This window comes from Moschus berezovskii, chromosome 22 (assembly GCF_049115385.1).
Source record: "Moschus berezovskii isolate FMDL1 chromosome 22, NW_MosBer_1.0, whole genome shotgun sequence".
In the NCBI taxonomy this organism is placed as follows: Eukaryota; Metazoa; Chordata; class Mammalia; order Artiodactyla; family Moschidae; genus Moschus; species Moschus berezovskii.
The window spans coordinates 2,508,289-2,528,567 of record NC_142481.1 but is presented as its reverse complement, the minus strand read 5'-3'; the positions used below and the strand labels follow the sequence as shown (position 1 = coordinate 2,528,567).

Here is a 20,279-nt window from a genome sequence, read left to right as displayed (position 1 = left end):
GGTGGCATCCTAGCATACTTAAGCACTATGCATCAGGCGCCATTCAAAGAATTGCACCCATGTTAATGTACTTAATCCTGGACTTCCCAGTGGCGCTAGTGAACAGAGAAGACAGTCAGGCTACAGTGTGTGCATACTAAGTTGCTTCAATCGCGTCCAAGTCTTTACAACCCCGTGAACTGTAGCCCACCAGGCGCCTCTGTCCATGGGATTCTTCAGGCAAGATACTGAAGTAGGTGGCCACGCCCTCCTCCAGGGGACCTTCCCAGCCCAGGGACCAAACCTGCATCTCTTGTCCCTTGTATTATCAGGCTGGTTCTCTGCCCCTAGTGCCACCTGGGAAGCCCTATAGTTCCCTGTGCTATCTAGTAAATTCTTGTTTTTTACCTACCTTATATATTGTAGTGTGTATATATTAATCCCAAACTTATAACTTATCTTTCCTCCCCTCACTGTTCCCGTTGGTGACCATAAGTGTTTTCTATGTCTGTGAAGGCTGTTTTGTAAGTAAGTTCAATTGCATCTACTGTTTTTTAGATTCCACATAAAAGTGATTGCCGTATGATACTTCTCATTGCCTTACTTCATTTACTTATCATTACCTGTGATAATCTCTAGGTCCACCCATTTTGCTGCAAATGGCAATATTTCATTCTTTTTATGGCGGAGTAATATTCCATTGCATATATGCACCAAATCTTCTTTATCCATTCATCTGGTGATGGACACTTAGGTTGCCTCTGTGTCTCGGTTATTGTAAATAGTGCTGCAAGCATCTTTTCAAAGTATGGTTTTCTTAGTATACATGCCCAGTAGTGTGATTGCTGGGTCATTTGGTAGTTGCATTTTTAGTTTTTTAAGGACCCTTCATACTGTTCTCCCTAGTGGCTGCACCAATTTACATTGCCACCAACAGTGTAAGAGGGTCCCCTTTTCCACACCCGCTCCAGCGTTTATGACCTGTTGGGGGCTCGAGTTCGATCCCTGGTCAGGAGCGAGATCCCACATGCCACAACTGAGACCTGCTGCAGCCAAATAAATAGATTAAAAAAATTTTTTAAATCAGTTTCTTAAATACTGGAAGTTGGGGCTCTTGTCCGCACTGCACTGCGCTGGAGGAGGCATGAGCCCTAGCTCGAGCTAGAAATAAACCCCATTCTTGCTTTTGCAAAAAAAAATATATATATATTGGAAGTTGGTGCTGGTAATGTTTTAGTAATTTCTTAAGCAGGAAGGCAGCTATTCAAATTGTTTTACAAGTCCATATTTCACACGCGTTTTAGCTTTTGTAAGAAATTGTGGAATAGAGCATACATATAAAGGATCTAGAAATGTACGGTATGAAAAGTAATTCTCCCAACACCTGAATAAATAGCACCCAATCCAAGAGCAAGACCACCCCCGATATTCCCCTCCCTACTCCTTAAAACTGCAACAGTTGCCTCCTTTTTTTCACAAGTTATTTTTTACTTATGCCTTTGTATGCATCTGAAATGTCTTAAAGAAAGCTTTTCCAAAGTAAGTGTAGTGCAATGGAAGAGCTCGGACTTCAGAGTCAGAAAGACCAGGTTTTAAACCCCAGCTCAGATGGTAAAGAATCTGCCTGCAGTGCAGGAGACCTGGATTCGATTCCTGGGTCCAGAAAATCCCCTGCAGAAGAAAATGGATGTGCACTCCAGTATTCTTGCCTGGGGAATCCCATGGACAGGGGAGCCTGTGTTTAGTTGCTCAGTCATGTCCAACTCTTGTGTGACCCCATGGACTATAGCCCGTCAGGCTCTTCTGTCCATGGAGATTCTCCAGGCAGGAATACTGGAGTGGGTTGCCATGCCCTCCTCCAGGGGATCTTCCCAACCCAGGGATCGAACCCAGGTCTCCCACATTAGAGGCATACGCTTTACCATTTGATCCACCAGGGAAGCCCATGGGGTCACAAAGAGTTGGACATGACTCAGCGACTAACACACCTGCTTCTTACTAGAGGTAGGACCTCGGGCAAGTCATTTCCCCTCCCCCAGGCTTCCTCATCTGCCCAAACACCTGCAGCAAATGCCCACACCTCCCAGGATTGTCTTAAGGATTCAAATCACAAACTCCACACTGATTCAACAAATTTATTGAGACCTCTTGGGGCCTAAGCCCTGTAGAAAACAGAAATGAATCAGCTTTCACACTCAGGAAGCTCGTGGTTGGAGACTGGCAACTCTAAAAACAACACAGCCACTAAGGGCTTTGGCTTGGGGAGGGAACATAAGGAGGGTGCCCAGAATCGGACACTAACCCCTGGAGAGGCAGGGGCTGGGGCGGGGCCTCCTACACAGAGGTGGGCTTGGGACCATCTAGAAAAGGTCTTGCCAGGGACATGGCCGCGCGCCCACCGGTCTCTGGAGCTCATTGCAGGCTGGCCCACTGCAGGGACGTGTAGACCACCTTACCATCAGGCTGCGGGGAACAAAGCAGCAGCGTCTTTCTAACACTGGTGCCCAGGCGGCCAGCTGAAACCAGGTCCTGGAGTGGGATGGGATCCCCGGGAGCCCAGCACTGGGCGATGTAGTGAGCGTGGAAACGGAGCGGGTCCCCTGGTGAAGGAGAGAGGCAGGTAGCAGTTTCCACTGGTGGAAAGCTGGAAGACACTGGGACCTCGAACACGGAGGGGATCGCAGTGCATCCAGCCATCACTACTGATATTGGAAAAGACACCCTTGGGCCTGGGGGGTGGAACAAGTTGACACATTATGTATATCTTATTTTAAAACAAGTAACTGAATATATCGCTGTCAGTCAAAGCCGTGAGGAACTCAAAAGGGTATCATGTATATCCTATCATAAATATCCAATGAGAAGTGACTCAGACTAAAAGAAGAGAATGATTTACAACAGGAGGGTGTAATAAAATAGAATTAAGGAGTCAACCAAATTTTTCTGAAAAGGGCCAGATAGTAAATATTTTCAGTTTTGTAAGCCATGCTGCAAATACTCAACCCTGCCAATCCAGCACCATAGCATCCACTGATCATATGTAAACAAACAGAGTTGTGTTCCAATAAAACTTTATTTAAAAAAAAAACCTGTCAGTGGGCCTCATTTGACGGGCTGGGGGTACAGGGGCTATATTTTGCCCCCAGGTTAGATGAACCTGACCAAGTAGAGTAGGATCCTGAGTAGGGCACTATACAGAAAACTAACAGGTAACATAACTCTAAAAGAGCAAGGCTTCCAGCAGTTCTACTCCTGGGTATTTATCCGAAAAAAATGAAAACACTAATCCAAGAAGATAAACGCACCCCTATGTACATTGCAGCATTATTTACAATAGCCAAGATATGGAAGGGCTTCCCAAGTGGCTCCCTGGTAAAGAATCTGCAATATGTATGTATTATTAAATATAGTAATGTACATAACACTACAAAATATGACTTACTTTTTATTCTATATGTTTTCTGTGAGAGTTCTTTTTTTCCCCTTTGTTCATTTACTAAACTGCTCTCCAAAAGAGCTTGGGTTCCCAAGTGTTTCCTGTTTCTCAGAGGCTGAGAAAAGGAGACCAAAAAAAGGGGGAAACGCAGAACGGGGTGGGCTTGTGAAGAAAAACGTCACCAGAGGTCCCAACACAAACTCACCGGGATAGACCAGGAAGTCGCCCCCGAACTTGCCGGCTGCACTGAGGAAGAAGCCTCGCTCCCACAGGTCTCTGTAGATGCTGTAGCGAAGCTCGTGGGCAGGGCGGCCAGCGTGGGGCCAGTCTTTGGACTGGACACGCCAGTCCAGGGGCCTAGCCTTGATGGGCCGCGGCCGAGCAGTGGCCAACTGGATGAGCAGGGCAGACTTCGGTAAGGGGGCCCCTCCATTTGAAGGCCCTGGCTGGGGAGAGGAGCCTGGTGGGGATGAATCCAAGAGAGTCTGGTGAATCCAAGGGGCAAGGTTTTTGCCCCAGCCCCCAGCGAGGACCAGCCCTAGAGTCCCAGCCAAAAATTCCCCAAGGATCTCTTCCCTCCTTCCCCTGGTCCGTGGACTCCAACCCCCCACCTTCATGTGCTTCCTCATGCTCTCCAGTAGCCTGGCCAGCACTGGCCTCATTCTCTTCGGCAGCTTGCTTCCCACCGGCCTCCTGGCTCCCACTGGTCCCTGATTCCTGTTCCAGCTTTAGCTTCTTTGCAGTCTGGCCCTCTGCAATCTTCTCTAGAAGCTCCTGACGACGGGTCTCTCGGGCCTCAGCTGCCAGAGCGCTTTGCTCCTGGAAGCCCTGCTCTTGCTGGCGCTTGAAGGATGCCAGTGCCTGAGAAGTAAACTTTGCTGTAATATCAGGATTCAGGCATGCCCTGCCTTAGGAAGCTAGGAATCCTGGCTCTGGCCCTTCCAAACCTCGGGGAGTGAACCCGGAGATCCTACTATCCTACTGTCACAGCATTCCAGAATCCAGGACTCTCAGACCGCTCCCACCTCAGGGACCAGTCGTGCCCAGCCTCTCCTCCCGCAGGTCCCCGGGAGGGGCGCCCCTGGCCTGCCCCCCCTTACCAGGCTGTGTTGGCGGGGGTCCGGGCGCGGGGCGCTGACCAGGGTCACTGCGCCGATCTCGGCCAGCAGTCGCGCCTCCTCAGGCATCAGCAGCAGCGGGAGGCCCAGGCGCGAGTTCTGGCGGGGCCCGCGGGGCAGGGCGCCCACCGTGCGGCCCCCCACGCCCAGGCGCTCCCGCAGCGCCTGCACCGCCTCGGCCCCCCACACCAGGGAACGGCCGTTCGCCACCTCCACCACCAGCATCCTCCTGCGGGAGGCCAGGGACACAGCAGTCACCCACCCGGCAGCACGCCTCTGGCCGCGGGATTCGCGGCGCTGTGAGGACGCCCACCACCTCGCGGAGGGTCTCGGCGAAGCCCCACCCCTGAGGCTCGTGGGGCGGAGCCTCGCTCCGAGCCGCGTTCGCCACCTGCTGAGCGGGCGCGCCAGCCCCGCCCCCTGGGCGCCGGGCTCCGCCCCCGGGCGATCCCGCCAGGCCCCGGGGCTGACCCAGACGAGGCCGCGCCACGAAAAGAGCGCCGGGGCCCTGCCGGGGCGCCTCGGACCCTGCGGTCAGCATTCTGGCCAAGGGAGAGACTGGCCGCGCGGCCCTCGCGCCTTGCGGCAAAGCCCGCCGTAGGGCGAGCCACGCCCCCTCCGAAAGGTCCGTCTCGGCGTCGCCCTCCGGTGTTCCCGTCAGGTGTCGGGACCTCCGGAGACCAAAGCCCCCCGAGGCCACGCCCCCTTCGGGTTCCTCGGGAACGCCTCTCCTTTCTGAGCCCTCGCGGTCCGGCCTCAGGTCCCCGCCCTAAGTCCGGTTCACAGAATGCGAAGCCCCGCCCCCGCCCAAGCGTGGCCGCTTCGTACGTTCGGAAGTCCTCGGCTCAACCGATCGCGGCCCCGCCTCCTCCCGAAGACGCGGGGTCAGGCGTTCGGACATCCTCGGCTCAGCCGGTCGCGGCCCCGCCCCCTCCCGAAGACGAGGCGTCAGGCGTTCGGACATCCTCGGCTCAGCAGCTCGCGACCCCGCCCCCTCCCGAAGACGAGGCGTCAGACGTTCGGACGGCCTCGGCTCAGCAGCTCGAGGCCCCGCCCCCTCCCGAAGACGAGGCGTCAGACGTTCGGACGGCCTCGGCTCTCGTCAAGCCCACAGCCTGAGGCCCCGCCCCCCTCGGCCGCGGACTCCCCGCCTACCCCCGGTTGCAGTTCCGGCCCTACGACCGAACCCCACAGCCGGAAGCCCGGTCCGTTCTCCGCTCGGGAGGGCTCAGCCCGCTCGTGAGCGCTCCCTTCAGAATGTGGCACCGTCCTCTGACGGAACCAGCTTATTCACCTCGTAAACACCAGCTCGCAGTCCCGGAGGAGCCACCCCCTACGTAGCGCGCCACGCGGGGCTTCCTCCACCCCCCATGCCGACCCCCTGCGTCGCTGTCGTCACGCCGCCACCTCAGCGGAGCGGGAAGTGTGGGGCCCGCCCCGCAAGGCCATAGCCCTGCCTTCCCCCTGAAGGGTAAACCCCTGGAGCCCGTCCCCGAAGCGCACCTCCCTCCTCGGCTCCGGGACTGGGAAACGGGCCGCTCGCCACGCTGGCCCCGCCCCTCGAGCGCGGAAGCTGTTTGCCCCGCCCCTTGGGGGGGTGCTTCTGGGCCCTGCCTCTTTCGTGTGGCCAAAGCCCGTGGCTCCGCCTCCGGCCTAAACCTGAGACTCCGCCTATGAGCACCCCAAGGTCGCGTCTACCCGACTACCTCCGAAGGAAGCCGAGGCTGTGGCCCCGCCCACGTCCGGCCGAAGCTCTTGGCTCCGCCCACAACGAACTGACTCGACCACCTCCGAAAAAATCCGAAACTTGTGGCCCCGCCTCCAAGCCGCCCCCGGATTCAGGCCGAAGGAGCCTGAACGGAGGCCCCGCCTCTCTGTGAAAGCTCAGCTCCAGGCCCCGCCTCTTTCCCGGGTCCCGCGGCGCCTTCGGAGCCCGAAGCTTCTGGCCCCACCCCTTTCCGAGCCGAAGCCCCGCCCTTTGCGTGCTCGCAGCCTGGTAGATTCGAGCCCGGGTCCCGCCGCAGGGTCGTGCTCTCGGCGCCGCGTCCGCGCTCCTTCCCCGCCCAGCCCGGACACCGCTGAGCGCTGCGCGCACGACCCCGGACCGCGCAGCTCTGCAGGACCCCCGAAAGAGGCTGGGGGTGCGGGGGCGTGCTGGGCGGGGTAGGCGTGGCCGGACCCACGGTAGCCAGCGGGCCAGGACTGCTCGGCCGCCTCCTGCCCTGCCGGCGGCGCAGAGCCGCGGGCCCAGGTGGGCCGGGGTGTGGAGGCGCCCAGGAGACCGGGAGGGGTCTGGACAGTGTGGGGACGCTGCGGATCGGCGGACTAATAGGATGCGGGGGCGGCGCCAGGAGCGCGGCCGAGCTCTGGGGTGACATGGTCGAGCTCCCGGGTGGCGTAACCGCCTGTGGCTTTGCCCAAAGCGGATATGAGCCGCGCTTGGTGCGCGCCCCGGGACTCGGGCTGGGACTGGGGAGCGGGCCGGCTCTCCGGCCTCAGACAGAAGGAATCCGAGCTCGGAGAGAGGTGGAGGCTGGAGACCTGGACTCCTCTGAGGCCCCCTTGAAGAACGACAGGGGATTTGGAGAGCAGTGTTTTCGGAGGCGGCGGGGGCTCGGGGATAAGAGAGGGGGTTGCTTGATCGTCTACGGAGGAGGGGACCGGCAGGTTTGGATTCCTGGGTTCTCAAAGGAGAAGAGATCTGGGGGCCTGGATTCTCAAGAGAGGTCCTGGGGGTGACTTCCTCTCACCTCAAAGGAGGAAGGGCCTGGAGGTCGGCCCTCTGAGGAGAGGAGCTGAGGGTAGGACTCCTTGATCTTTGACAACTGGGGATTCGGACTGGAGCAGATTCCTAAATCCTCTAAGGACGGGGGGGGGCGCGGGGGCTGGCGGCCGGACTCCTGGGTTCTCACTGTGAACCTCTGCCCCTCCCCTAGAACATGTCGCCCGAAGAGTGGACATATCTAGTGGTTCTTCTTATCTCCATCCCCATCGGCTTCCTCTTTAAGAAAGCTGGTGAGTCAGGTTCCCTCCTCAACGGAAAATAAGGGGGGGCGGGCAGAACAGGGGACCCCCTTGAAAGTTCTACGCTGATACTGTGCCTTCTCCCCGCAGGGCCTTGGCTGAAGAGATGGGGGGCGGCAGCCGTGGGCCTGGGGCTCACCTTGTTCACCTGTGGCCCCCACACTTTGCATTCTCTGGTCACCATCCTTGGGACCTGGGCGCTCATTCAGGCCCAGCCTTGGTGAGGATTTGGTGGGGGCAGGAGCGGGAGCTCGGAGCGGGTGGAGGCTGCAACCTCTTTCCTCTCGGGGTCTTTCTCTGTTTCCGCCTCCGTCTCTGGATGTCCCTTGTGTGCCTCGAGATTCTCTGTGTCACATGCCTGGTCTGTTTCTCCTCCTTTCCTGCCTTTTTCTGGGTCTCGTCCCTGTGTGTTTGTCTTGGCCCTCGATGTCCATGTCATGGATTCAGGAGAGAGGAGGGCAATACTGGTCTGCTGGCCCTGGTCTTCTCACTCTTTCTCCCTCGCCTCTCTCCCTCCCTCCCAGAAGCAGATGGAGGCATGAAGGGTCTTCACCCTGCAGCCTCTCTCTTCATCTCCTTGTTCTCTGTCGCTGCGCGTTTTTGTGCAGCTCTTTCAGTCCCGTTCATTCTGTGTCTGGAGGTGGGCGGTGGGGGGTGGGATCTGCACCTGGAATCCAGGGGAGACAGAGGCACAACCCCCTGCACCCAGCGCGACAGGCCTCCTTTCTTGTCTCAGCTCCTGCCACGCCCTGGCCCTCGCCTGGACCTTCTCCTACCTGCTTTTCTTCCGCGCGCTCAGCCTGCTGGGCCTGCCCGCTCCCACGCCCTTCACCAACGCCGTCCAACTGCTGCTGACACTGAAGGTCAGGCTCCCCCCGCACCCCCAGCCCTGCCTGGGTGCCTGTGAACCAGCCCGACTTTACTCTCTCCTCCCTGGGGAGGCAGAGGCGGGTCGGTCTCTCCCACTCACTCTGCTGAGGGCAGGACTTCACCTCTCAGCTCTTCCCCGGGGTAAAAAAGTACCCAAAGCTATATAACTGTGGGTGTCAGTGGGTGGCTGGGCTAAAGCGCATCTTTGTAGCAAGCCACATTGCAAAGGAGAAAAAAAAAAAAACAGCTTTGGGCAGAGAGCAGTGAGTTGAGGGCACAAAAGCAGGGCCCCCGTCTGGCTTCCCATGACCTGGGAAGATGGGGGAAAACAGGTCTGCAGGCCCTGCCGCAGAAGAAAAGGTCGTGCGTGGCTCCTGTGTGCTACCTCTCAGGGAACGGAAGGGTCAGGCGGCAGTGGCGGGCAGGGCTCGCCCAGCATCCCGTGTTCCCGGGCAGGAGCTGAAGGGTGAACAGGAGTGGATTAGGAGTTGGAGGAAACCAGAGCCTCTCGGGACGCAGGGAGCAGCAGGCTTGGAAGGGGGCCGGCCGCGTGCCGCCAGCAGTATGCCAGCCACATAGACTGTCCCTCAAAGGGAGACCGCAGCACAGGCCAGGCTGTGTGGGGCCTGGCTAGTCCCAGTGCGGAGTTCCGACTTCTTCCTGTGGGGGCCCAAGAGCCACTTCAAGAGGTTTTTCTGTAAACCTGTGACCAGGTTTACAGGTTTAAAAATACTTCCTCCAGACGCTGAGAGAACTGCAGCAGGAAGGGTAAGGTGAGGTGACGTGGGACTCCTTTATCTAAGTCCAACTGGCAAACTGGTGGCTTGAGGCAGGCCTGGGGCAGCTAATCTGGGCCCCGCCAGGAGGCCTGGCATGTAGGAGAACCTGGGGCGCGTTTTTGTTGATGTTTACCTCGGCCAGGGCGGGATGAGGAAAGTCCTGGGCCCAAGGGGACAGGAGGAGGGGAGCCCAGAAGGAAAAGGACTTGGGTAGAGCCACCTGATTCTAGAAGGTCAAGGGTTATGGCCAGGCCCCAGGCGGTCTTATCAATAAAGGGATTAAAAACACAGGAATACAAACCCAAGGTTCACTCTTGCCTTCCTCCGCTGTCTGCCAACTGAACCCCGGTTGAAGCTGAAAGACACAGAGCTGTGGGTGTCGGGCCAGCCTGGGGTCTGTGTGCAGAAGGGTAGAGAGCAGGCTGGGGGCCAGGGTAAGCACACTCAGCCCAGTGGTGGAGGCAGAGGGAAAGGGACTCGACCTGGGGAGCGAGGAAGGTTTCCAGTCTAAGCAGCTCATTGGATGATGATGGCATTTGTTGGGGCTTCCCTGGTGGCTCAGCTGGTGAATCCACCTGCAACGCGGGAGACCTGGGTTCGATCCCTGGGTTGGGAAGATCCCCTGGGGAAGGGAAAGGCTACCCACTCCAGTATTCTGGCTTGGAGAATCCCATGGACTGGCATCTGATGAGGGGAGAGACCAGATGAACACCCACTTCGGGGAATGGCTAAAACCGTTTTCCACTGGGATGTGTTAAATCCGAGGTGCCCGGAAGTCACCCACCCATGTATTAATGACAAGAGACAGCTGCTTTTTCTTTTTTTTAAATTTATTTTGGCCATGCCACACGGCTTGTGGGATCTTAGTTTCCCAACCAAGCATCATCAAACCCGGGCCCCAGTAGTGAAAGCACCAAGTCCTAACCTCTGGACCACTGGGGAATTCCATAGAGGCAGCTTGATGGACAGGCTTGGGGCTTGGAGAAGTCCCACCGGGGTACAGCATGGGTGGTACCTAAAGCCATGAACTGCGGGGAACACGGAAAGATGGAACTCAGGGGAAAAAAAAAGACAGAGGGGCCCAGGAGGGAGCCCTTACTCATGGTTAGATGCTCAGAGCTGCCCATGGAGCAGCGCCTCGGCACCCAGCCCCACGGGGCCACCCAGGGAAATCCTGAATGGGAGGTGGGTGTGAGGAGGCCAGGGTCTGAGCTGTCCTCCCGCACGCCCCTTCCTCCCAGCTGGTGAGTCTGGCCAGTGAAGTTCAGGACCTGCACGTGGCCCAGAGGAGGGAGATGGCCTTGGGCTTCAGCAGGGGGCCCCCCTTGGGGCTGCTGCCGGACGTGCCCTCTCTGATGGAGACGCTCAGCTACAGCTACTGCTACGTGGGGATCATGACAGGTGAGCGTGCCCACCCTGGCCTGCCTCTGCCTGGACTCTGCTGTCTGTCTGTTCCTGCCCCCGCCCCATTCCAGCCTCTGCTGCTCTGAGGGTGAGCCTCTGAGCCCCAGTCCGTGTCTCCCTCTCCCGCTGGCCCCAGGGCCCTTCCAGAGTAGATTGTCCTCAGCCTCAGTGATTCCTTGTAACTTACTGGGAGCACACGGGAGATTAAGGAGAAAGATCACTGTCCCCCTAATGTGTCTGCCGCCCAGGCCACAAGGATTCACAGCGTACGATCCCACTTTTAGTTTCAGGACATATCTTTCATTACCGTTGACCTCTCAGAAGGTTTGACTTCTGTAACAACTGCGTCGAGCTGTGATTACCATATTCGCCCACTCACAACCCCATCCAGTTCTCTGGGTTTGAGTCTTTCTACAGAGTTGTGCAGCATGACTCCCATGCAATTTCGTCACCTCAGAAAGAACCCCTGCATCCTTAGTCACTCTCCCAAACCTCCAGCTGCCTGCATTCCCTGAGTGCACTAACTGACTTTCTCTATGTGTTTGCCTACCCTGAACGTCTATAAATGGAATCATGCAGAGGCCCTCGGTGACATGTGAGACTTTGAACACTTCTGTTAAAGCTCTCTGCTCGCTCCCCAGGCCAGGCCATCACTTTATCTAAAGTGCAGCAGGTCTGTCTTTTCCGTCACTGTCCTTCTGCAGCCCCTCCCTGCTCAGTGGCTGAGGGGTGTCCTGAAAAAGCAAAATAAGAATCTAGCCTTTCCCTGGTGGGGGGAAAAAAACTGAGAAAAAAAAAAAAACCCAGAGTCCTTGGAGGAGGAAATGGCTACCCACTCCAGTATTCTTGCCTGGGAAACCCCACGGACAGAGGAACCTGGCGGGCTGCAGAGTTAGACGTGACTGAGTGCACACGCGTGCATGCACAACATACACAAACAAGCTGGTGGTTTTACGCAAATGGGAAACACACAAAGCGCCAGCACCCCGTCAAATAATCTTCCCAACACACCACCAGTCTCTCCTGCTCCCTTCTAGTTGCTGCCTCCCAAGGGTAACCACTCTCTGGACTTCTAAGAGCATAGGTTAGTGTTGTCAGTTTGGGGACATTATGTGAATAGAGTCAAATACAGTATGTATTCCTTTGTACTGGCTTATTTGCTCAATGGTATGCAAGACTTTTGCTGCATGGATTTGTAGCTGGTTTGTTTTCATGGCTGTATAGTATTCCATTGAGTGGATAAACCACAAGTTATCCAAATATATATATATAAAGCCAAACTGAAAGCCCTGGTCAGATCCCGCCCAGGGCCTTGCCCCTGCCACCCTCTGATTTGTTCTCAGGCCCCTGTCTTCCTCAAGGGATGTGCTCCTGCGCTCCCTGTTCCTCCCTGAGCCCCAGGACCCCTCTGCCCGCCTCCCTCCAAGTGTGGTCTGTCTGTCTCCATCAGGTGTGCCGGGACCCCCTGGTTCTCGGACTCCTCTGTCCGAGACGCTCCGTAAGTGTCTGTTCCTCTTTCCCGCGGAGTCCTCTGTCTGCTTTCCCTTGCTCTCCATTCTCGTCTCTCCTCTGTCCCTGGTCCCCCCCGGGCTCCCCGTCCCTGGCCCATCTCCCCAGCCACCCGCACCACCTGACCGCGGCCCGCCCTCCCGCCACAGGACCGTTCTTCCGCTACCGCACCTACCTGGACTGGCTGGAGCAGCCCTTCCCGGAGGCCGTGCCCAGCCTGCGGCCCCTGTTGCGCCGCGCCTGGCCGGCCCCGCTCTTCGGCCTGCTCTTCCTGCTCTCATCACACCTCTTCCCGCTGGAGGCTGTGCGCGAGGACGCCTTCTACGCCCGCCCGCTGCCCGCCCGCCTCTTCTACATGATCCCCGTCTTCTTCGCCTTCCGCATGCGCTTCTACGTGGCCTGGATTGCCGCCGAATGCGGCTGCATTGCCGCTGGCTTCGGGGCCTACCCCGTGGCCGCCAAAGCCCGGGCCGGGGGCGGCCCCACCCTCCAATGCCCACCCCCCAGCAGGTCAGGCGGCGGGAGGGAGGTGTCCCAAGACCCGGCCGGCCCCATCACCGCGGGCTGGCCCTGCCCCTAGCAGGGAGGAGAGTGGGGAGCAGCGCGGGGAGGAGGGGGGGCTGGTCTCCCGCCTGTTGTCAGCAGAGTGCCACTCTTGGCCACCACAGCCACACACACACCCCCCCCACACCCCACCCCTGTCCTAGGAAAACTGAAACCTACGGATCGCCCCCTGTTGTGTGCTTGTCACCCCCCGGGGTAGTGAAATTCTCTCTGTTACTAGGAAAAGGAAGGCGTATTCTAGCAACCCCTGTGCAGCCCCTCTGTTGCCATGGAAGTATCACCCCAGTAACCGGGTTGTTGCTGGTTGCTCAGGAAACCATTCCCTAGCAACAGAACTGTCCTTTCCTGCCTTTGTTGCTATGGAAACGGCGTCCCCTAAACTGCCCCCTTCTTTGCTGGGAGCAAGCAGGCCCTCCCCGTGAGACGTCACCACCTAACTGCCCCTGTTTTATTTATTTTTTTTTTTTGGAGAAGACTCTTTTTTATTTTATTTTTTCTTTTTTTTAATTTTTTATTGAAGGCTAATTACTTTACGATATTATATTGGTTGGTTTTGCCATACATTGACATGAATCCGCCCTGGGTGTACATGTGTTCCCCTGCCTCTGTTTTAAATGGCATTCTCTTTATTTATTTTTGGCTGCTGAGCACAGGCTTTCTCTGGTTGGGGTGAGCGAGGGCTACTCTTTGTCTGGGGGGGCAAGCTTCTCCTTCTGGTGGCTTCTCTCATTGCGGAGCAAGCGCAGGCTCAGGAGCTGTTGCCCACAGCCTCAGCTGCTCCAGGGCATGTGGGGTCTTCCCAGACCAGCGATGGAACCCGTGTCAGCCTCCTGCAGTGGCAGGCAGGTCCTTACCCACCTGGGAAGTCCCAGAAATGGCATTCTCCACCATGCTGTCCTCTGGCTGGGGGGACACCCTTCTTAGTAACCACCAGAAGCCCCAGTAACTATGGATTAAGCGTGTTACTGGCAAAGCTCCTCTCCTAGTTCCTTCATCACGAGGTAGATCACACGGCTAGTAACTAGGAACTCCCTTGTTGCTCAGGATAGGTTGCTCCTGTGTTGCTGGGAAAGTCGCACCCTGGCAATCAGGAGTGGGTGCTCCCTCGGTTCCCTGCATCCGTCCTCTGGCCTTCAGGCTGGGGCTGGAAAAGCAGCCTCTTGATGTAAATTTTGAATGACTCCTTACTAGGGTTGGGCCATCCCCTCGTAGTCACAGCAGCCATTCCTTTTGGGGGAAGTGGCGCCCTCCACACAACATTTCTTCCTTCTGCCAGAGTAACCAAAGGCAGGCCTCCAGTTGCTAGAGGGTTTTGCCCAGAAGACATCAGGCAGGAGCTGAAAGCTTTTCTAAACCTTCTGGGCCCTGCTTTTAATGGAAGCCCTGCTTCCGTTATCAGAAGCAGCCAGTGGTTCAGGCAGGTCAGTGATAATCCCCCTCTGCTGGGAGCAATGGCACCGGTGACCCAGGAACCGCTGTATTGCTGGAGCTGATCCTTCTAGAATAGTCATACGGACTGATAGCCAGCAAACGCCTTTTCAGGACGCTTTCTTTAACATCCTACGCTTGTCACTAAGAAATGCCCTTTCCCTAGCAACAGAGACCATCTAGGTGACAGGCGGGCCTAGAATATCTCCCTAGCAACCACGGACCACCTCGCTGTTAGGGCTGCTGTTTCCCCAACCACGGAAGGTCTGAGGAATTTAGAAAGGACTATTTGGAGGCTTCTCTGGATATGCTGAGCTCGGTTGCTAAGGAACGGCCTTACCCCAGCATCTGAGACCATTGACAGGTCAGGTTGCTAAGGACTCATAGTTTAGCAACCGTAACCCTTGCAGACTTTTCCAGGCTGTTGCAGGCCCCCTTCCTAAGAGAAGGAGAATCCTATTGCTGTGGAACTGTGGACGTCCCCCCGCCAAAAAAAAATGCACCCTCTGGGCTCCCCTCCCCTGTTGCCCTAGCAAATGCGACAGCCAGGGAGCTGTTGCCTAGCCAGACCCCCCTCCTTAGCGTCCGGGGCTGGGACAGGAGCCAGCGTCGGGAGGGGGCCTGGCTGAGCTGCATGTCTGTCCCCCACCCTCGTCCTCCACCCTCCTCCCCAGTCCGGAGACCGCGGCTTCTCTGGAGTACGACTATGAGAGCATCCGCAACATCGACTGCTACAGCACAGACTTCTGCGTGAGAGTGCGGGAGGGCATGCGGTACTGGAACATGACGGTGCAGTGGTGGCTGGCGCAGTACATCTACAAGAGCGCGCCGGCCCGCTCCTACGTGCTCAGGTGAGCCCACCTGTCGCAGAGGACGGCAGGCAACTACATCTCCCAGCTGCCCCGGCGGCGACCTGCGGCTCCCCCAGGCAGGCCTCCGCCCCTGAGGGTCATGGGAGCTGTAGTTTCTTGAGCCTCTGGCGGCCTCTCGGATTCCGTTACCAGGGTAAGCGCGTTCCTCTTTCTCTGGGCCTCCGTTTCTACTTCTGTGAAGCCGGCCGCGTGGCACAGGCGCAGTGTGCAGTGTCCTGTGGACTCGATGGCTCGACCTTCCGGAATCGTGACCCTGCCAATACCTAAGAAACTTCAAGCAGTTAGTTGACCTCTGTTCCCTCAACTCTTTCTTTTTTCCCTCAAAAAATTCCCCTACATGCTTTTCTTTCTCTAGTTGTATTCCCTTACATGCTTTTCTTTTTCTAGTTGCTTTTTTTTAAATTGAAGTATAGTTGATTTACAATGTGGTATTCGTTTCAGATGTATAGCAAAGTGATTTAGTTATGTGTGTGTGTATATATATATATATATATATTTTTTTTTTTTTTTTTTTTGCTTTCTCCCGCTGTGCTTTGCAACCTGCAGGATCTTAGTTCCCCAACCAGGATCTGAACCCACCCCAGCAGTGAAAGGGCAGAGTCCTAACCACTAGACCGCCAGGGAGTTCCGTATCCATTTTTTTTTCCAGATTATTTTCCCTTTTAACTTATATTGAGTAGAATTCCCTATACAGTAACCAATACATTAAGTCCTGGTTGGTTATCTATTTTATATAGTGTGTGTATGTTAACCCAAAACTCCCCATTTGTCCCTCCCCATGACCCAGTGTCCTCAACTCTTAAATGGGGGTAATGCTGTTAACCTGTGTCGTAGGTTGATGTGAGGAATAAGTGAGAGAAAGTGTTAAATGTACTTAATGTGAGGCCTGAGCAGCGTTTATTATCCTTCACTCACCTGGTAATTCCTGAGTGGAGACTTTCTGTAAAGATAAGATAAACTGACAAATTTAGATCTTGACAAATTTAGGAAGTAGGAAATCTTGAAGATGAAGAGATCTATGCTAAGAGAGGTTAGGCCACCTGCCGAGTATCCCTCTGTCTTCCCCTCGCCTCCAGGTGAGGTCAGGATACACCGTAACACATCCTCATAATGAAGCGGTTAATCATGGCACCTCCGGAGCTAGACCTACCTAGATGTGCTGTCTAGTTTGGATTTAAAGATGCGCTCTGACCTTGTATGGGGCATGGAATAAAGACGGGGAGGGAGCAGGAGATGAGGCAGGGACTGGCCCGCTGGGCACTGATGCTGTCCTAGAGTAGGGGCCAGTGGCCAAAAGTGGATGCACTGGAGAGGTGAGGTCAGGGCTCGGCCCCCACCTGCCTGGCGGGCGTGAGAGGAAATGCAGCGGGGTGCTCAGGTGGTGGGCATGGGTGATGAAGGAGAGGAAGTCTGCGCAGGAGGAAGTTTCAGAAGCGGGCAGCACGAGGAAGCCAGACTTGGGTTTAGTCTCACTGACTTTGAGGTGATGGTTAGATTTCTAGCCAGGGTTATTGGATAAGCACTGAGTTATGTGATTCTGGTTTATTAGGGAAAAGTTGGTGTAAGAAGTGGACCCGTGAGCATCGGCAGCAGTGGATGGTGCTTAAAGCTCTGGGGCTGAGTCTCAGGTCAAAGCACAGAGTGGACCTACATTTAGACCAGGGATTTTCAATGTCTGAGTCGCTCGGTGGTGTCTGACTCTTTGCAACCCCAGGGACTGTAGCCCGCCAGGCTCCTCTGTCTATGGGATTCTCCAGGCAAGACTACTGGAGTGGGTTGCCATTCCCTTCTCCAGGGCATCTTCCCAACCCAGGAATTGAACCCAGGTCTCCTGCACTGCAGGTGAATTCTTTACCATCAGAATCACCAGGGAAGGCCCAGGACTCTCAATGGGGGGGTGGGGTGAGGCGGTGGGCAGTTGTACTGCGCCCCCAGGGGGCATTTGGCACGTCTGGAGACGCTAGTAATGGAGTCTAGTAGGTGGAGGCTTAAATGCAGGCACAGGACAGCCCACCCCCACCCATCCTCAAGAATGACCCCGCCCCAGGTATATCTGTAGTGCCAACATTGCAGAACCCTGGTGTAGACTGGGGGCCGGTAGGAGGGGCAGTGCAGACGCAGCCAGTGAGACAGGAGGATGGTCAGCAGCCAGGGTGTCAAGAAGGAGGGGCAGGAGGGAGGCTGTGTGTGCCCCTGCCAGGAGCTCCAGGGGGTGAGGGCAAGTGTGACCCTGGGGGTGGGGCATGGTGGGAGGAAGTCCCCCACATCCTTGCAAAGTGAAGTGAAAGCCGGATTGGAGTGGGTTCAAGAGAGGATGGAGTCGGGAGGCTAGAAGATTCTCCAGAGAGAGTTCACTGCATGGGGGAGGGCAGGGGAGAGAGGAGTAGCTGAGGGAGGGGCCAAGAGCTGGGCTGTGCATGGCAGAGTTGGAGATGCAGAGCTCACGCTCATGTGCATCCTCCTGTAAGTTCCTGTCAGTTCTGGCAGCCCAGAGCATTGCCTCTCCGCCAGAGGTAAAAGAGAAAGGAAACAGTTTGGGTCCTGAGTGAGCATTAAACCAGATTTCAAGGCACCGCACAAGTAACTTTCTGCTGAAAATTACCAAGATGGAAAGAAATCTCACCCTTTAAAAAAAAAAAGTTCATCCATTTTATTTTTAAGTTGGAGTAGAGTTGTGTTCTGGAGAAGGCAATGGCAACCCACTCCAGGGACGGCGGAGCCTGGTGGCTTGCCATCTATGGGGTTGCACAGAGTTGGTCACGACTGAAGTGATTTAGCAGCAGCAGCAGCGTTGTGTTCATTTCAGGTGTGCAGCAGAGTGAATCAGTTATATACATATACGTGGATCCATTCTTTTTCGGTTTCTTTTCCATACAGGTCATTACAAAGTATTGAGTCGAGTTCCCTGTGCTATACAGTAGGTCCTTATTGAAAGGGGAAGTGTTCGTCGCTCAGTCTTGTCTGACTCTGCAACCCCATGGTCTGGCCATGGAATTCTCTAGGCAAGAATACTGGAGTGGGTTGCCGTTCCCTTCTCCGGGGCATCTTCCCCACCCAGGGATCGAGCCCGGGTCTCCCACATTGCAGGCAGATTCTTTAGCATCTGAGCTACAGGGAAGCGCATGGTCCTTACTAGTTGTCTAGAAACCTCTCTCTCTTTTTTCACTGTCCACTGCCACTTAGAGCCCTTTACATAGTGTGTTCTCAGGAGACACACAGCACGTGCCTGCTTTCAGGTCCATCGAAAGTTCACCTGGCAGTGTTTGCCAGCTGTGCTAATTAAGGGTCCTTATCAACAAACCTCCTCTCTCTGTCACCGGTGGGATAAAGCCCCACAGCTGCAGGGAGACAGGCTCTATCTCCCACCACATCTCTGCTTCAAAGAGATGACTCCCAGGCCCTTAAGGAAAACATTGCTGGACAGTAACAATTTCTAGAGGACTCTTTCACCTTTTCAGAGATTGATATCTGCATCCAAAGGACAAAGGGAAGATGCTCAAACAGTAAATTTTTTTTTTTCAAGGAAATGGCCCAAGGAAAGAGAAGGAGGAAAACATCTCCCCTGTCAATAACAGGGAGATTGAGCCTTTTTATGGACACTGCACCCTCCCCCACCTACCCCCACACAGTGGTCAGTGTCATTCTCATCGTTGGGTTTTTTGTGTTGAGTCGCTAAGTCATGTCCGATTCTTTGTCATCCCATGGACTGCGGCACGCCAGGCTTCTCTGTCCTTCACTATCTCTTGGAGTTTGCTCAAACCCATGTCCGTCGAGTCGGTAATGGCATCCAACCATCTCGTCCTCTGCCACCCGCTTCTCCTCCTGCCTTCAGTCTTTCCCAGCATCAGGGTCATATTTGTACTTTAAGCACCCTGACGTGCCAGAGGCAAACTTTGGTGCCTGTGGGCAGGAACTCAGACACAGTCCTTGGCAGAGCCTGCAGTGATTTGTGGGCACCCGGTGGAAGTCGGGGTCAGAGCCTGAATCTGTGGGTCTTCAAGGGCTGGCGTTTTTGGAATCAATAAGAAGAAGGAACCATGACTGGAGACGTCTGAGTCTTCACGGATCAGGAGTTATACTCCCAGATCCTCAGATCCTCAGAGAGGAAGTAGCGGGGACTTGATTCCTAGGTCCTGAGGAGAGAGTGTTGGGAGGGGGTTGCTGAGAAGACAGTAGAGCCTCCTGGGTCTAACGGGGGAGGGGCTGGGGGTCTGGACCCCCGGATCTGAGGGGGGAGGGGCTGGGGCCTGGACCCCTGGCTCTGAGTGGGGAGGCCGGGGTCTGCACCCCAGGCCCTGATTCCCGGCCCCCCGCAGAAGTGCCTGGACCATGCTGCTGAGCGCCTACTGGCACGGCCTGCACCCTGGTTACTACCTGAGCTTCCTCACCATCCCACTGTGCCTGGCAGCGGAGCGCCAGCTGGAGTCGGCCCTTCGGTGGCGGCTGGGTCCTGGGGGCCAGAAGGCCTGGGACTGGGTGCACTGGTTCCTGAAGATGCGGGCCTACGACTACATGTGCATGGGCTTCGTGCTGCTGTCGCTGCGTGACACCCTCCGCTACTGGGCCTCGGTCTACTTCTGCGTCCACGTCCTGGCCCTGGCGGCCCTGGGGCTGGGGCTGGCCCTGGGCCGGGGTGGCTCCGGGCGGCGAAAGTCAGGGGCTGCGGCCCCCAGCCCGGCCTCGGGAAAGCTCCGGGAGGAGTGAGCCCTCGCCACACGCCCTCTGCCGGCCGATCGGCCCTCCTCGCTTTGACCTGGGAATCCCGTGAGCCAGGCTGCCGCCGCCCTTCCCAGAAAGAGGCCAACATTTGGCCCGGGGCCTGGAGAGGATTCCCCGGGGCCTGGAGAGGATTCCCCGGCTCTGCGCCCTGCCTGACAGACCAAGGCGGAGGCGCGCCTGCTTCCCTGGCTGCCACCACCCGCACCCGATGATCAGTTTTCCCTCCCGTAAAAATAAAGATAAATGCCCAGAGAGAATCTCCGTTGTCCCTGCCCGGGGCCTGCTGTTCAGAGAGCTGTGTCTCCCGCAGCACCGCGGCCGGTGGGCCACGGGGCTTCTTGGGCAGATGGCCTCGCTTTGACTGCACGGTGTGGGGGTCGGAACCTCGGGGCGGGTCCGGGAGTTGGGTGGGGGGAGGTGGGCGCTTTCTGGCCAATTTCGCTCCACGTCCTCTCGGTAGACCCGCTCGGAGGGAGACCCTCTTGGAAGGGAGAAGCCGCGGTGCAGACGTCCTGGCCTCCGTGGGTTCCATCTGAGCCAGCCAAGGGCCCCCGCGCTGCTGTCAGCCTCCTGTCAT

General features: G+C 56.4%; 2 protein-coding genes across 6 annotated transcripts; one reads left to right on the top strand and one right to left on the bottom strand.

The window, feature by feature from the left end:
* Positions 1-2,100: 2,100 nt before the first annotated feature.
* TSEN34 (tRNA splicing endonuclease subunit 34) lies at positions 2,101-6,188 on the bottom strand. Of its 2 annotated transcripts, none has more exons than XM_055410676.2 (5): positions 6,037-6,188; positions 4,516-4,762; positions 4,027-4,276; positions 3,621-3,875; positions 2,101-2,579 (listed from the first exon to the last, which is right to left on the bottom strand). In XM_055410676.2, exons 2-5 carry the CDS (start codon positions 4,756-4,758, stop codon positions 2,392-2,394), a joined length of 936 nt encoding a protein of 311 aa, XP_055266651.1. In that variant the 5' UTR covers positions 4,759-4,762; positions 6,037-6,188; the 3' UTR covers positions 2,101-2,391. The 2 variants fall into 2 exon arrangements, with proteins under 2 accessions (XP_055266651.1, XP_055266652.1); XM_055410677.2 differs by lacking the exon at positions 6,037-6,188 and adding an exon at positions 5,828-5,970.
* A 324-nt stretch (positions 6,189-6,512) lies between these two features.
* MBOAT7 (membrane bound acylglycerophosphatidylinositol O-acyltransferase MBOAT7) lies at positions 6,513-19,959 on the top strand. 4 transcript variants are annotated; one of them, XM_055410616.2, is made up of 8 exons: positions 6,513-6,784; positions 7,470-7,548; positions 7,648-7,777; positions 8,294-8,420; positions 10,448-10,607; positions 12,269-12,629; positions 14,786-14,962; positions 19,300-19,959. In XM_055410616.2, the coding sequence occupies exons 2-8, from the start codon at positions 7,473-7,475 to the stop codon at positions 19,685-19,687; spliced, it is 1,419 nt and encodes a 472-aa protein (XP_055266591.1). In that variant the 5' UTR covers positions 6,513-6,784; positions 7,470-7,472; the 3' UTR covers positions 19,688-19,959. The 4 variants fall into 4 exon arrangements, with proteins under 4 accessions (XP_055266591.1, XP_055266592.1, XP_055266590.2 ...); XM_055410617.2 differs by having other exon boundaries at positions 6,519-6,674; XM_055410615.2 differs by lacking the exon at positions 6,513-6,784 and adding an exon at positions 6,983-7,200.
* The last annotated feature ends 320 nt before the right edge of the window (positions 19,960-20,279 follow it).

Coding starts and splice junctions, on each gene's coding strand:
- TSEN34 (XM_055410676.2), bottom strand. CDS start 4,758: ATGCTGGTGGTGGAGGTGGCGAACGGCCGTTCCCTGGTGTGGGGGGCC. Junction 3,876..4,026: donor GCATGAGGAAGCACATGAAG/GTGGGGGGTTGG, acceptor CATCCCCACCAG/GCTCCTCTCCCCAGCCAGGG. Junction 2,580..3,620: donor CGACTTCCTGGTCTATCCCG/GTGAGTTTGTGT, acceptor CTCCTTCACCAG/GGGACCCGCTCCGTTTCCAC.
- MBOAT7 (XM_055410616.2), top strand. CDS start 7,473: ATGTCGCCCGAAGAGTGGACATATCTAGTGGTTCTTCTTATCTCCATC. Junction 7,778..8,293: donor CTCATTCAGGCCCAGCCTTG/GTGAGGATTTGG, acceptor TTCTTGTCTCAG/CTCCTGCCACGCCCTGGCCC. Junction 12,630..14,785: donor CAATGCCCACCCCCCAGCAG/GTCAGGCGGCGG, acceptor CCTCCTCCCCAG/TCCGGAGACCGCGGCTTCTC.